The sequence below is a fragment of the Penicillium citrinum genome (assembly GCF_028827155.1).
Source record: "Penicillium citrinum strain IBT 23319 chromosome Unknown utg000009l:1.0-4274883.0:1.0-4276374.0, whole genome shotgun sequence".
Taxonomy (NCBI): Eukaryota; Fungi; Ascomycota; class Eurotiomycetes; order Eurotiales; family Aspergillaceae; genus Penicillium; species Penicillium citrinum.
Genome location: NW_026622694.1, coordinates 935,996 through 951,418, shown reverse-complemented (window position 1 = coordinate 951,418; position 15,423 = coordinate 935,996). Strand labels below are relative to the sequence as shown.

General features: G+C 47.2%; 3 protein-coding genes across 3 annotated transcripts; 1 reads left to right on the top strand and 2 right to left on the bottom strand.

Annotated features, from left to right (window-relative positions):
• Positions 1–830: 830 nt before the first annotated feature.
• acyA (adenylate cyclase acyA) lies at positions 831–7,394 on the top strand (the record flags this gene model as incomplete). The annotated part of the gene is made up of 3 exons (XM_056648733.1): positions 831–1,000; positions 1,129–4,625; positions 4,708–7,394. The coding sequence occupies 3 exons, from the start codon at positions 831–833 to the stop codon at positions 7,392–7,394; spliced, it is 6,354 nt and encodes a 2,117-aa protein (XP_056495864.1).
• Positions 7,395–8,434: 1,040 nt separating this feature from the next.
• Positions 8,435–10,917, bottom strand: N7469_009827 (Zn(II)2Cys6 transcription factor; the record flags this gene model as incomplete). Its single annotated transcript, XM_056648732.1, has 3 exons — positions 8,435–8,479; positions 8,536–9,904; positions 9,974–10,917. The coding sequence occupies 3 exons, from the start codon at positions 10,915–10,917 to the stop codon at positions 8,435–8,437; spliced, it is 2,358 nt and encodes a 785-aa protein (XP_056495863.1).
• A 1,413-nt stretch (positions 10,918–12,330) lies between these two features.
• On the bottom strand, positions 12,331–13,116 carry N7469_009826 (Zn(II)2Cys6 transcription factor domain-containing protein; the record flags this gene model as incomplete). The annotated part of the gene is made up of 2 exons (XM_056648731.1): positions 12,331–12,708; positions 12,943–13,116. The coding sequence occupies 2 exons, from the start codon at positions 13,114–13,116 to the stop codon at positions 12,331–12,333; spliced, it is 552 nt and encodes a 183-aa protein (XP_056495862.1).
• Between the last annotated feature and the right edge of the window lie 2,307 nt (positions 13,117–15,423).

Below are 15,423 nucleotides of genomic sequence, written 5' to 3'. Positions count from 1 at the left end.
TTCCTTCCTCCTCCTTTCTCTTCTTCCATCTTTCTTCTCCTCACATCTCCCCTCTTCCCGCAACTTGACCTTTCAACATTCCGCAATCTATCTTCGCCTGGCCTTGTCCATCTCAGACATCTCCTCGTATCTCCGACTGTCCCCTGTTGATCCGCCGCATCTTCCACCATTTATCGTCCGCCATCCGTTCTCCCTCCACCTCCCCCCCCAAATTCAACTCCTCCCCTCCCCACTTTTCGCCAGTTTCACTCTCGATCTTGACAATTTCTTCCATCGCCAGCATGGTTTTTACGTGTCCCTGACTTTGCGCTCTGTGATCAGCACTATCCATAATCCCTGAGCGTCGCCTTTAAACACTCCTTTTGAACGATAATTCCCAATCTCAGCCTCAATCATAAGGCACTCAAATCCCCCCCCCCAATTCAGTTACCCCCCGTGGTTCGCCTCGCAGTTCGGCCAACGCGCCTCGTCCTTACCTTACCAAATACCTATCTTAACCCTTCTGTCCATCGATGCGACCGATCACCTAGCTTGCTCTTATCATTTGCCATCCCCGACCAAGTCTTCCTGATTCATCCATCACTCCCGGATCAACACGACTCACTGCCGCACCTCCGGGTCTGAGCTTTCCAACTGTGGCGCAAGCATCCGCGACAGCTTACCCGACCCACGTTGGACCTCTCACATCCTGTGTGCCCCGGCGCACTGAAAAAAGCCTGCTTTTATTGATGGTGTACGACACCGATTCTTCACAGCATCCCGAAACTTGCCGCCGGTAGTGACCTGATCCAGCTCCCCGTCGAGGGTTTCGGTCGAGTCTGGGACCAGCCATGCCCGTGCGAGAGCACGAGCAACCCGACCGGCAGGGCTCAGCGAGCTCGGGGCACAGTTCGATGTCACAAGCGACAGTTCGAAATAGTGATGGCTCCCGCCGGGATCAGAGCAATATCACCTCTGACAGTCGTAATGCCGATGCTTTCCCTGGCTCCTTAGCAGACCGGTGAGCTTTCTTTTTACCTTTCTCCATTCCAGAAAAAGAAGTGAAGAAAACCCAAGTCCCTGGGGAAATTCTTACGACATATGCGATATCCTCATCTGGAAAAAAGCCGAGTGCTAAATATCTATCAGGTCCGAGTCGTCCCGAGCTCCTAAGATCGATTGGGGAGCTTCCATGTGGTCATGGAGCTCTCCCGAGATTTCCCCTACCGAAGAGCGCAAAGGATCCGGCTTCAGCAATCATAAGAAGGCACTCGCTGTTCTTGGTGCTGGAGATGATGCTTCTCGATCAGTTTCCCCTAGCCCGCGTCCTGCGCCGATCAACCAAACCCGCCCTAATAATGACAACCCCGATCAGGAGTCCATAGCTCCTTGGGCAACAAGTGCCGGCGGAGATGGCCAACGGACCTTTTTCAATGATTGGTCTGAGCATGAAGCTTCGCCTGCGTCTGCTACATTCCGGCCTACAACTGGACGCACTTTTGCCAGCGAGCCCGCAGAAATGGAGTATAATGGAGAATACAGGAGACCTTCTGCTACGAGCATGACCAGCAGCACAAAATCAAACTTGAGCGCCAAATTCATGAGGAAGAAACAAAAGGGCTCCGTCAGTGAAGAATATTCAGTGGATGAGTCTGGTGACGGATCGAACCTATCAAATAAGCGCGGGGGTCCAATTGATCAGTTGCGAGCTCGAGAACGGGCCAACTCAGACGGCTCCGAAATCTCACAACGACAATCACGTTCCCGAGCGGAAACACCTTTACCTTCAAGTGATATCACTCCCTGGGTGTATCAAAGCTTCAATGATATCCCACAATATGGAGAAGCTCCTGTTCGGCAAGTACCTATAGGTCCTGATGGTCAGCGTATGGGATCTCAAGGAGGACAGTCTTCTGCGCATAGAGACTCATCGAGTCGAAGAGGCGGTACTGGTCATCGTCATTCTCGAAGCAAAGAGGAAAGGCCCACCCTTGCCGGTGATCTTGCGGACCACCAGTATGCTGGCTTCCGCGGCCGCCCCTCCGTCGGGCGAGATGATTTCTCTGTCGGGTTGAAGCCTCACAAAGATAGCCATCTTCACTCATCTACCGCCATGAGCTCGTCCACTAACCTTGGAGGTCGGTCCACAAGTCCAACTCCGAGCGTGCAAAGTGCTATATATCGCGATCATAGCCGCAACTCTCCAGGAGGCCCTCCCAATAAACAGAATATACTGAGCAAAATTGGTCGATTTTTGCCCGGGCACAAGCCGCACCACGACAAGTCATCGAGGCGCGAACAATCTCCAAATCGGAACCGACAAGGAAGCCTCGAAGGAACATCTACTCCTCGTCTGGACACAGCTGATTCAAGCAAGAAAGATTCTGGTAAGGGGCGAAAGTTCCCTCGACGAGGTCTCAGCAATTTGACTGGAGATGTCCACCCACCAAGAAGTAATACATCACATGGTGAAGAAGGGAAACACTATTTTTCCTTGGACACCGATCTTGAAGACATGCGAGGTGTGCGCACTGCTTCACCTGGTCCTGGTCGCATGCCTAGAGCGGCCGATGGTACAACAACACCACGCGAAGAACTGCCGCGGCCAGACTTCTTGCAAGGCGGCGACCAAGGTTCTGATAGCTGGCATGCACCGGATAGCTGGCACGTCAAGAAGATACCTGATGTTGCTACAGAAGCCCAGGGTCAGCTCAAACCCAATGGTGCGGTGAAAGAGCGCGATGGGGCGTCTTACTTCATCCGAGTCTTTAGGATAGATTTGACATTTGCCACACTTTCAGCTGGTCTGAACACGACCGTCGCAGATGTTCTCTATATGCTTGGGAAAAAGTCCTTCTTGCAGGATCATCTTAATAATTATGAGATCGTACTGCGGAAGAATGATCTGTCTCGGCAGCTTGACCATAAAGAACGACCGATCTTAATGCAGAAGAAGCTTCTGGAGCAAGTCGGATATACAGAAAAGGATCGCATCGAAGACATTGGTCGTGAGGACCACAGTTATCTTTGCCGCTTTGTATTCTTACCCACAAAGCTGAGTGGCTATACCAGCCTTGAAGCAGATCCTGGGTTCAACAAGATGCAAAAGTTCAGCCATGTGGATCTTCAAGGTCGGAGTCTTGTCACCATCCCCATCACCCTCTACAAGAAATCGTCCGAGATAATATCTTTGAACTTGTCCAGGAATTTGTCACTGGATGTCCCGAAGGACTTCATTCAAAGTTGCATCAATCTGCGGGAGATCAAATTTATTGGGAACGAGGCCTTGCATCTCCCTTTGAGTTTCAGCTTAGCCAGTCGGCTAACGTACTTGGATGTGTCGAACAATTTTCTGGGAGAATTAGAACATGCCAACTTGGATCGGCTTACTGGTCTAGTGAGCATTAAAATGGCCAATAACCAGCTGACCGAACTGCCGAGCTACTTTGGCAACTTCCAATACCTGCGGAGCTTGAACATGTCATCGAACAGCTTCAAGGTTTTCCCCGAGTTTCTTTGCAACCTCCGAGCACTGGTTGATCTGGATATCAGTTTTAATAACATTGAAGGCATCCCATGTATTGGGAATTTGACCACGCTTGAACGCCTCTGGATGACTAATAACAATATTTCCGGACCGCTTGATGAGACCTTCCAAAGGCTGATTAGTCTGAGGGAGATCGATGGCCGCTTCAATGCAATCACAAGCATTGATAATCTTTGCGGGCTTCCCAAGCTTGAGCAAGTGTTCTTCGGTCACAATTTAGTCTCGCGCTTCAGAGGCTCAGCGCCAAAATTGCGAAGTTTGCATCTAGACCACAATCCTTTGACACAATTCGATATTGATTCTCATATGCCAACGTTGTCGTCCCTTAATCTGGCATCTGCGAATCTTTCTGCCCTGAAAGACACTATCTTCGATAACATGCCAAATGTCTCCAAACTCTGCGTTGACAAGAATCATCTTTCATCAATTCCTGCGCAGATTGGAAAATTGCGCCGGTTGGAGCACTTTAGCATCATTAAGAACCCACTTGGAATCGTTCCTCCCCAGATTGGATGTCTGATTGAACTGAGGGAGTTCAACCTGCGCGAGTGCAATTTGAAATCCCTCCCGGATGAGATCTGGCATTGTGCGAAGTTGGAAACCCTCAACGTGTCTACCAATCTTCTCACCACCTTTCCGAAGCACGGTGCACCGCAGCCGCTGGTTCCCGGTGAGCCAACTACGACTCCCGTTGCAACTCCAGGGCTCACGGGCAATCCCAGCTACGAGGAACTAGGCCCTCTCGATGAGCCGGATCTCCGTCGACCCAATCAAAACCCCAACGCAGCTTTGGCAACTGGCTCATCTCCCAGTGGCTCGTACCGGAATCCATCCATCGCGCCCTCTGTTGGGCAACAGCAGGGCGGGCGGAAGGTGTCCACCGCATCGCGATCTAACGCCACAGATGGAAGCTCTTCATCTCGAAAGGATTCAAATTTCTCGCAGCATGCTGCTTCATTGACATTTGCGGCGTCTCTCCGGAATCTCTATCTCGCCGACAACAGACTAGATGATGAGGTCTTCCGTGAACTTGCTCGTCTTCCAGAGCTCCGCATTGTCAATCTTTCCTACAATGAATTGACGGAATTGCCTCAGGGGGGTTCTCAAACGGTGGCCCTGGATCTCAGAGCTTTACTTGTCTGGCAACGAGCTGACCTCACTACCGTCCGATGATCTCGAAGAGGGCAGTAACCTGAAGGTATTACATATCAACGCGAACCGTTTCCAAGTGCTCCCCGCAGAACTGTGCAAAGTCAGCAAACTGTCAATCCTCGATGTCGGCAGCAACATGTTGAAATATAACGTCTCCAACTGGCCGTATGATTGGAATTGGAACTGGAACAGAGGTTTGAAGTACTTGAATTTTTCTGGTAACAAGCGTCTGGAAATCAAGCCCAACATTGCTTCCTTGGGTCCTCCAGTCACGAATGGTGCCGACTTGACCGATTTCACATCTTTGACACACCTTCGTGTTCTTGGATTGATGGATGTGACGTTGACTATTCCTACTATTCCTGAGGAGAATGAAGATCGCCGCGTGAGAACGTCCGCTTCGCTGGCTGGATCACTTGCATACGGAATGGCAGACACCTTAGGTCGAACCGAGCATCTTTCAATCATCGATATGATCGTACCACGCTTGAAGCCTGACAAGATCGAAACCCTGGTTGGTATGTTCGATGGCTCTACAATGTCAAGTGGTGGTTCTCGCGTTGCGAAGTATCTTCATGAAAATTTTACGCCAACGTTCTCCCATGAGCTTAAGAGGCTCCAACCGGGTCAAGATGAGACACCACTAGATGCTTTGCGACGCGCATTTTTGGCATTGAATAAGAATATGGCGGGATCTGCCTATCGATCAATCGATGACCGCGAGCTGCGTCAGTACAATCGCAGATCTTCGAACACGAAACAGCTCAACCAGGATGACATACAATCTGGTGGTGTTGCAACCGTCTTGTATCTGAACAACATGGATCTTTACGCTGCCAACGTGGGTAATGCGCAGGCGATTCTCGTGAAGTCAGACGGTTCATTACGGAACTTGACCCAAGTCCATGACCCGGCAGAGGCCAGCGAGCGGGCTCGCATTCGAGCTGCTGGTGGCTTTGTGTCTCGAAACGGAAAACTTAATGACGTTCTTCCCGTGTCGCGATGCTTCGGCCATTTCCCAATGATGCCTGCTGTAATTGCGGCCCCTGCTCTCATGCATACAACATTGACTGAGCAGGATGAAATGGTCATCATTGCTTCCAAGGAATTATGGGAATATGTGGCGCCTGAGCTCGTGGTTGACGCTACTAGAGCCGCTCATCCCAATCTAATGTATGCCGCACAGAAGTTGCGAGATCTCGCTATCTCCTTCGGTGCTACTAACAAACTTATGGTAATGGTTCTTGGCGTGGGTGACTTGCAAAAGCGACAGAAGAAGTTTTCTCGACCTAGCATGAACCTAGAGCGTTCTGCCTTCCCAGATGACCAAATCGTTCCGACAACTAAGCTTCGCAAAAGACCCCGTGATGTCCCTGGAGACTCTCGACTGGCTCGCTTTGACCGCGTCGATGCTCCAATCGGTGAACTTGCTATCATGTTCACTGATATCAAGAAGTCTACTGGTCTCTGGGAGACTTGTCCCGATGCCATGCGCTCTGCGATTCAAATCCACAATGATATTCTTCGACGTCAACTTGGAATTATTGGTGGATATGAAGTCAAGACTGAAGGTGATGCATTCATGGTGGCTTTTAACTCTACGACTGCAGCATTACTGTGGTGCTTCAATTGTCAAAATCAGCTTCTTGAAGCTGAGTGGCCAACAGAGATTCTCGAGCAGCCACAATGCCGTATTGTCTACGATATGGAGAATAACATTATCTTCCGTGGTCTCTCTGTTCGCATGGGTGGACACTGGGGCGAGCCTGTCTGCGAGAATGATCCTGTGACGAATCGTATGGACTACTTCGGTCCAATGGTTAATCGAGCATCCCGTATTTCTGCTGTTGCCGATGGTGGACAGATCTTTGTCTCATCGGACTTCATGAGCGATATTCAACGCAATCTCGAGGTCTTCGCTGATGCCGAGCGCTCTGCATCGACCAGTTCAAATGACAGCCACCCACGCATGGACAGCCTAGGACACACCATCCGGCGTGAGTTGCAACAGCTTAATAGCCAAGGCTTCGTTATCAAAGACCAGGGTGAGCGCAAGCTCAAGGGCCTCGAGAACCCTGAACCTTTGTACCTTGTCTACCCGCACTCACTAGCAGGCCGTATGACCGCCTCTGAAGAGGCTCAAGACTCAGAAGTCAACCCGGCTATTATCTCACCTGGCTCTGAACTTGATCTCAAGACAGACTTAATCTGGCGCCTTTGGGAAGTCACCCTTCGCCTGGAAAGACTCTGCGGCGCATTGGAAAACCCAACTGAACCTCGACTCCGAGAACCCAACGTCGCTCTCTTCCACATGGTCAAGAATCACGGGGGTGAACTGAACGATTCAACTGTGATCAGTCTGGTGGATCAACAAGTCACTCGCATCGAGACAACGATCAACACACTCTCACTCCGTCACATGATGCGCCCCTTCCGACCTGGCGATACACTCGACGACCACGCCGTACCAATCGGTGAAGTCCTGCAACAATTACAAACTCAACTCGCAGAATATGGCGCTCTCAAAGAACAAATGGCTACCGGGGCTGCTGGCATCCCCGATGGAACTCCACCTCAATACGGAGGTGTTTCAATGCACCCATCCATGAGCATGGATAGTATGACAACCTCCGCCTCCTCATCCTTCCTACACCCACCCGATACACCTGACACTTCGGATCCTCGCTCCTTCGAATCTCAACGCAGATTTCGATAAGAGGACTTCATTCATATAATTCATCAACTTTCCAATCATCGGTCTCCCTACGCAATTTTTTTTCTCTTGTGGTCGATTTCGGAATACTTTGATCCTTTCATGTCTTTAAGGACGGCGTCTTTTTTTTATCATTGGTGGGGAGTCTTTTGATTTTACTGCATCAAGGCGCGGAGCCACGGTGGATTGGATTTTTCTTTTTCTTTCTGGTTTTTTTTTTTATTATTTTTTCGCTTTCGTGTATTTTGTAGCTTCTTGTCTATATGGACATGTATTTGGCTTGAAATGTGAACATATTCCTGGCTAGGTTTTTCTTTGTAGACTGTTCCAACTACGATAGTAAGGTTTCTATCGTGGTACTGTGAGCTCTTTGTGGGATAAACCTTCCAAGGTTTTCCAGGTGGAAGTCCACCGAACCTATGTGATGGGTGCCCGCCCATGAGTTAGGTAACACGGGTGTTAAGCCCACAGCTTTGACCCCCAAGGACTCAAACATATATCGTGCCGAAACGTGTAAGTACATGAAAGCTACTCAATTCCACATTCAACTTATCCTATATTTATAGCTACAATCCCAAGAGACCTCATACATACCCTAGAACCCCACTCATATTTAAATGCCAACGAGAAGTGTAGGGGATAGTATCCCATAGATCTCCTTGATATGAGACCCGGCGATCAGAGATGACTTTGTTACGTCTTCTATTTTTTAGATTCATGTAGCCTAGATATGAGCCGTCTTTCATCAAATGGGGCTTGTGGTTTAGTGGTATAATACTCCCTTAGCATGGGAGTGGTCCGGGGTTCGATTCCCCGCGAGTCCATTTTTTTATGTTTTTAGTTTTATTCCAAACATCATTGGATTATATTGTTTGATTCACACACACCCTCTTTTTTTTTTTTCAGATTTCTCCTTCAATTCGAAGTTACGTGATTGAGGGAAAAAGAAATGTGGTAGAAATGAAACAACGATCTATATGGGTATCCTGATATGAATAGAGTGTACTATGTACTACTATGTAAATCAACATCTCTAACTCCACTTAGAAATGAAAATTGGATGGGTCATTGGGAAAACTTGATAAAGCCTAAGAACAGTTAGCGAGTGACAACAGGGAAAGAATATAGTACAACCAACACACACCCATGAATCAAGATGAGCCCACCAAATGGAGCCTTCTAAATTTTCCAAAAGACCAATATCGTCGAATGACGCCCCAATTTCAGGAGCTTGTAACATTCCGGACATTGGCGCAAAGTCTAGATTCTGCGTGGCAAAGGATTCTTCTTGGTCCACGCTATTAGGGGTGAGTGCAGCCTGTTCTTGCGATTCCTGCATTATATCGGTATCCCTTGATGGATTGGATTGATCCAAACCATTTCCAAGTTGTCTGTGGACCTCCTGTCTGAGTTCTTCAAGGATGATACTGTATCGACGACTTGGACAATTTTTTCGTGTGGCTTCGGCTAGATGTTGCTGACACCTTTCTGCCAGTGAAAATAGTGAATGCAATTTATCGACATCGGCTGGACTCCCGGCTGAAGGGCTTGGTGCTAGAGATTGACGATGTTGTTGAATAACGTGAATATATACGACGAGAATAGCGCAGAAACAAACGTAATGTGTAAACCAGAATGATTGGATGAATAGTGTTTGTTGCGCTAGTTCGTCGACGAGTGTCATTATATGTTCTGCCGCCTCAATGCACTTGTGTACATGGGCGCTGACGAGTGGATGGGGATCTCTTGGACGACGGCTTAGATCGGTGAAATCATCTAGGAGAAATGAGCGAGTAACGTGGATCATGGCGTGGGCATATGCTAATTGTAAAACTTGGCTTTGTCGACAAAGAGGCGGGATTAAACTTGATGGTCGAACGCTGTTGAAGAGTGGTGGGACGGTTTCTTTCCATTTTTCTAATTCCGAGGTGAGACGAACGGCTGTTTCTAATGGCGAGTCTCGCGAGAGAGGGTTTATGCTGTAAAGCTGTCGAGAGATCTCGCCCAAAATGCGACCTAATCTGCCGGGAGTGTTAGCAGACAATAAAAAAAGGAAGGTGGAATGGGGTGCGGTGTACCGATAATGAAGTACAGAAGCGATCATCATACTATCTGTGGACCCTGTACGTCTGGCTGGATCTTCCTCTAGGAGGTCATCGTCATTCATTTCATCCGGTAGTTCCTGATCAATGTCCTCGTCATGGAGCAGACGCGGTCGTCCAAACATTATGCTCAAGTATTTGTCTAGAACATAAACACTCCAAAAGATACGTTTTCTGAGCTCCAGTTCCAAATGAGAGCCTCCTTTCTTAGAGGGTTTGACCGGGAATTTCCGATGTAAACCTAAAGCCGTCACGACTTGCAAAGCTGTGCCAAATGAATACCAACATTCATTAGCCCTCGATGAAGATAGTAGATACAGGCATTGAATCAATCGGGCCTGTATCGTCTCCAGACGAGGCGGTCCCGATTCCAAGGAAGACATGTATTTTGAAGCTGCGAACCAACGCTCACTACAGGACTCGTTAGTTGATGCGGTTCTGCTAGAGCTTGTATAACAACTTGATACCAGACGCACTAACCTGAGGCTTTGTCCATCCCCCTGGACTTCAGGGGCTTTATGGACAGTGCTCACGGCGAATATCATGAGCACAATCGCAGTCCTTGCTACCATATTACCAGTTGGAGGATTAGCCACCGAGATATGATTCTCATACACCTGCTTCACCCATTTTTCCACGCTACCCCTATGCAAAAAGCGGTATGTGACCATGGAAAAGTCGAAATAGATAGCAACAAGCTCCATTGCACTCTCATATGATGGCAGTGGAAATTGGATATCCTGGCATTGGGAATAAGGTTTGTCTCCAAACATGAAGACGGCTGTGTTCTTATTCGACTCATTCTGCAGCTCATTCGGGATCTGACTTTCATCCTGATGCAGGCGACCCCAGACACGATTGATAAACGACACGCCAGATGCTGGACCTAGATAGTTACCATCAAAGTCAGTTGATCCAGGTTCTGGAGAGTTGCGTCGCGACACAGGGTGGCGTTGACTATGGGAGACATGTTGGCTGCTGACAGTGCCTCTTTTTGCCGTTACAGTAGACGACGTCGTCATAAATCCCGCATTATCGCCAGAAATAGAATTACTAGAACGATGGCCCGTTTCAGAAGATGGGCGTCTTGTACCGGTAGGATTACCCGGTGATGGAGTTGCAGGTAGTGGGTCGGGTGGAAGTCCTCTGGAGTAGGCCGCATTGTATTGGCATGATAGTGATAGACGAGTGCATCTTGTGCAGGGAAGGGTACCAGTGCACCTAGTCTTTTTAACTTTACACGAGTCACAGGCCCTAGTGATCTTCTGTCGGCCCCCGCTATTTTTATTTGACAGTGCGCTGAAGGCTTTTCTTTTGCGACCGGGATTGCGCATTTCTGCAGTGTCAACAGCGTCGTCGAGCAATCCAGACTCGGATCCCTGCGTGACGCTCGGATTGGCTATACTAGTTGTAGCCATGGCCATGTTTGGAGGGGGATGTCGATACTATGTGAGAACTGCCAAGTAGTTCATACTTCCAATTTAGACTGGACTGGATATCCGAGTAGCACCAAAAGGAGAAGAATCCGGGGGGGGGGTGTTGAGAAGTGGGAAGAAACGAAAGTGGAGAGGCTCTCGTCGGCTGTTGGCTCCTTCGGTGCGCGCGGGGCACAACTCCACCCCCGGATTTATACCACGTTCAATAGTCAGCCATGGTATATCATGGTATATGCATATTACAACTAGGGTGCTACAGTAGCAGATATCCCGATTGAGAATCATGCAAGAAAGAAGCAATGCTTGGATAGGGTTGGTCAGAGGGATTCACCCTCGAATGATTCGGTGTTTCTGGAGAATGTGAGCTGGGATTTGAAGGACTCGCATTGCACTAGTGAGGTAGTATAGTATAGTATACTATACTATACTATACTAGGTACATATTGACTACACTAGTGAAGTACTAAATAAGGAAGATTGCCACTTCGTTCCAGCGCGAGCAAGACATACCGAGATTTCCAGTACGATGATGTTCAGTAAAGTTTTAATCTATGCCAGGAATCAATCAGTTGTTATTGGTATACTCAATATATATAGATAAACTCGTATTCCAACATAATACTATATCTAATGTATATTATCTCAAGGTACAGAGAAAAGTCGAGGAGCCAGCAAGAACCAAAAAAAAATCAGTGCATGTCTACTACGGATGTATTGCCAGTTAGCTATACAAAGGGACGCATGTAGCGAAGTTTCTCCTGTTCTCTTCCAATCACCATGCATGTACAAGGTTGTACACTTGACGCTAGAAATTATTATCTCGACCAACTAGAAATATTCCTGAGCAAGATAAACTTGAGGTAGGCCGCATTTGTCGCGCTGAATGTACATCCACTCAAGTAATTGCGCAAGGCCAATAGATTTCGCAAATATTGGATTAATCAAATGATACAACAGAACATGAAGTCTATGTTATTAGATACGGAAGAGTTTTTAAATTATGGCATTCATAAAAAGAACCATTCTGAAACAATTCAAGTTTGTCGTATAATAATAGCGCGCAGAAAAAATAAAAAGAACCACGGAGATTGCGGCAGGGCTAATGCGGATCTATCATTCAAACCTCCCCAAAAGCAATGAAACAGCGAGCGAGAAAGATCCTGACGTCCACCATCGGACATCACTATCAAATAGCCCACCTGGCAATCGTCTCGTAGCACGGATGCGGCGCAGGATCGAGACGTGTATAAGATCGCTGAGCACGAATCGTAAACCCAAGTGTCACTCCAATGTTATGCAAACAGACGCTCCCCTCCCTGCCATTATATGACAGGGAAAAAGGGGGGGCACAATCAGGCAAGGAAATATAAAGTAGGAAATCACAAAAAGGACCGAAATTCGCTATTGCGGATTCGGATTGAAGAAATTCCTCATGCTAGGGTCCACCATGTTTGGATCTATGCCGACATGTAGATTTTGTGGACTTGGTCGTAGGGTTGGTTCGGAGGATTGGTTATGGGTATGGGCATGGAGGATCCGTTGAACAGTGTCGCGAATTTCATTCATATCGGCTCCGGCTCGAACGGTTTGAACGAAATGTTGTAGGGCTGCCGGGTCGCTGATCCGCATGACGGTCAAGATTTGGTCCAGAAATCCACGAAGATCGATCAGTTCCTCCTGAGTTCTTTTCGCAGATGCTTTTCGGCGTTTATCAGATAATTCATCTGTGACGCATTCACGGCCATGGGTAACGCATTCTGTACATGGCATTCCGGTACACTAAATTATTGGGCGAAAAATAGCCGATATCAGAAATATGGTTCAATATAGCAGGGAGGGAGATGGTGCGACAAGAATATGACTGGAAAAGAAAAGAACAGCGAAAGAAAAGAAAAAAAGAAAAGGAAATTTCCTTTAGAAAATACAAATAGAACAAATAAACGAACGAGAGAAAGTGTGCGATAGGAATTTCTAAGGCATCAAAGGAGTAGCAGGAGAGGAGATCATGTGTACCCTTGTCCGACGTTTTTGGCACTCTTTACAAGCTGTCGATGCTCTTTTCATCTTGCCCTCCTCTGGTAGACCACTGGCACCAGCGATAGGCGTCCTTTCACCTCCTCCAGCACCAGCACCTGGAGGTATGGACCGAGGGGCAATGGGTCGAAAAGGCCTCCCTCCGTCACCCATTGCGTTAGAAGGCCCGGTTGGGGGGTGGGAGGAGGAAGGAGGTCGAATGGAGGGAAAAGGGGGGGGAGAGAGAAGAGCCGAAAAGGGATCACAGAGAAGCTCACGGCGTTAGACTGGCAACTCGAGAGGGTCAAGCCACAATCGTAAAACGTAGAGTCCATGCCACATGAATCATTATCAGCGCGGAATGGGTCCAACGAGTCGGGAGCGGGCTGAGAAAAAGAATCTCACTGGGTTGGGGCCCCTCAATGCAGTCTTCTACTACTACTGGGTGCAGGAAATTCTGCAGGACCAGACGCCCGTGACACACTGCCCCGTCGAACTGGGCCAAAAAGTTAGGATAGTGGGGGATTGGAGAAGGGGAGAGAAGATCGAGACGTGTGGCGGAAAGGTGGAACTTGGGTCTGACTGACATTCTCTGTCCCCCCTCTCTTTTCTCCAGTTCAGGTAAGGATGGTGGGCCAACCAAGGGAAAATTCAATTAAATTCAATTTTAATAAAATAATTCAATAAAAAAAAATGTTCCATTTAAACATAAAAGGAATTGATTTATTTCAGCTCATGTAGATCTGAATCCCAGAGATAGATCTCTTCCCCTTCTCCTTACAATAGTTTACAGTCTTCTTGTTTTTTTTTTTTGGTATTTTGGATGGTGTTTACTTGAGCTTGATAATTATGTATTTCTACTAGATAAACACATGTACCTCGTGCCGAAGGACCTATTACTAAAGTACATTTGTATTAGATAGATCTAAGCATTCGTCCTTTCGGTATTATCTCCCCTTCGAAATTCGGCTTGAAGCTATTCAGACTAATTTACTAACTGAATGGGAGTGAAGTGTTACAGCTTAAAATTTAACTAGCGTATTCACCGCGGCTAGTCCGATCCATACGTTCTACAATATACCTGCTTGTATTACATCAAAACAGTTAAAATATACTGGACTAACATGGAATAATTGGTAGGCTTCTGTCTATTCTAGTCCTTCAATTCCATCTAAGCTGTAGTCCAAGTACATTTATACAAGGTTAAAACTTAAGTACCAATCGATTTGTTATGATTATCATATTGAGTACTGTTATTATTATGTCTCGTCCCCTGGATTCATCACAATTCTTTCCATATATTAGTTACAAATATGCATAATGCCAATCATTTTTTTTCTCATAAACTCTGCATGCAGATATTCTCTTTTCTTAGTAAATACAAGTACGCCAATTCTTCTCGTTCTTTTTGTTTTGTGTGTTTGGAAAGGGAGACAATTCGGTGGAGAAGCCCGTCCGATGCAGAGAGTGGTTTAAGTTTCGGATATTATTTCCATTCCGCTCAACCAATCAAAACAGCCACTGCCCCTTCGTCCGTCGAGTGTTCAGTGAAAACCGAAAAATGTCGTCTTCGATCGCATCGGATGAGCTCCTTTTGGCTTGCTGATTGGTTTATCTTACAAGGAGGTTTACAATGATGATTCTTGTTACGGAGTTAGGGCTATGACTAAGTACTGTACAATGTATGTACAGTATGTACAGTAGGCATAGTTAGGTAGTTAACTGACTAATTACAGTAAATAGAGGTCAAGTGACAGTTCACTCTTATACTATGTGTATATTATAATTATTTCTAACCTTGGAACCCATCGTGATACTGAAGGTATAATTGAGGTCATACAGAGTACAGTACCAAATATTCACCTAATCCCTAGTTCTGTCTGCATGTCTACATGTGTACCCTAATATCCACCCTGACCACTCCTAACCCATCCCTAATCCATACATTTATACCGACAATGCGCGCCTCCGTTGTTTGGCATATTCAACCTTCTAAACCCTCACAGGAGATCCGCATACACTCTCCGCCCACCCCGGAAAAGGTTTAGATGGCTTCGATTTGTGAAGAAGATTATCTTCATTCCAGCTCGTGGAGAAATGACCCGGGAAACTCGGTGGAATGCGCCCCCTTCTGTTCACCTGGGATATTTGCCACTAGCGCTTGCAACGTCAGTCGCACGGCAAATCTCCACCGAGTGAAGCATGAGACTCCACTGTGGCTTTATACATAAGCACTACAGACTATGTACAGAAAAGAAAAGCATTCGGCCGATGATTGCGAAGGGGAAAGAAAAAAGGTGCATCACAACTGTCGGGATATTTTTCCCGGAATGATTGACAAATGACGGCAGATGAGCGGCTTGAGATTCGCCACTGGCGCGAGTCTTCTAGTGTCACGGCATCAATGGCGCTGCGGACCCAAGAGAATTACTAAAATCGACCGCCATCGGTATTATAGTCAGAGGTGAACTTTATCGGAGA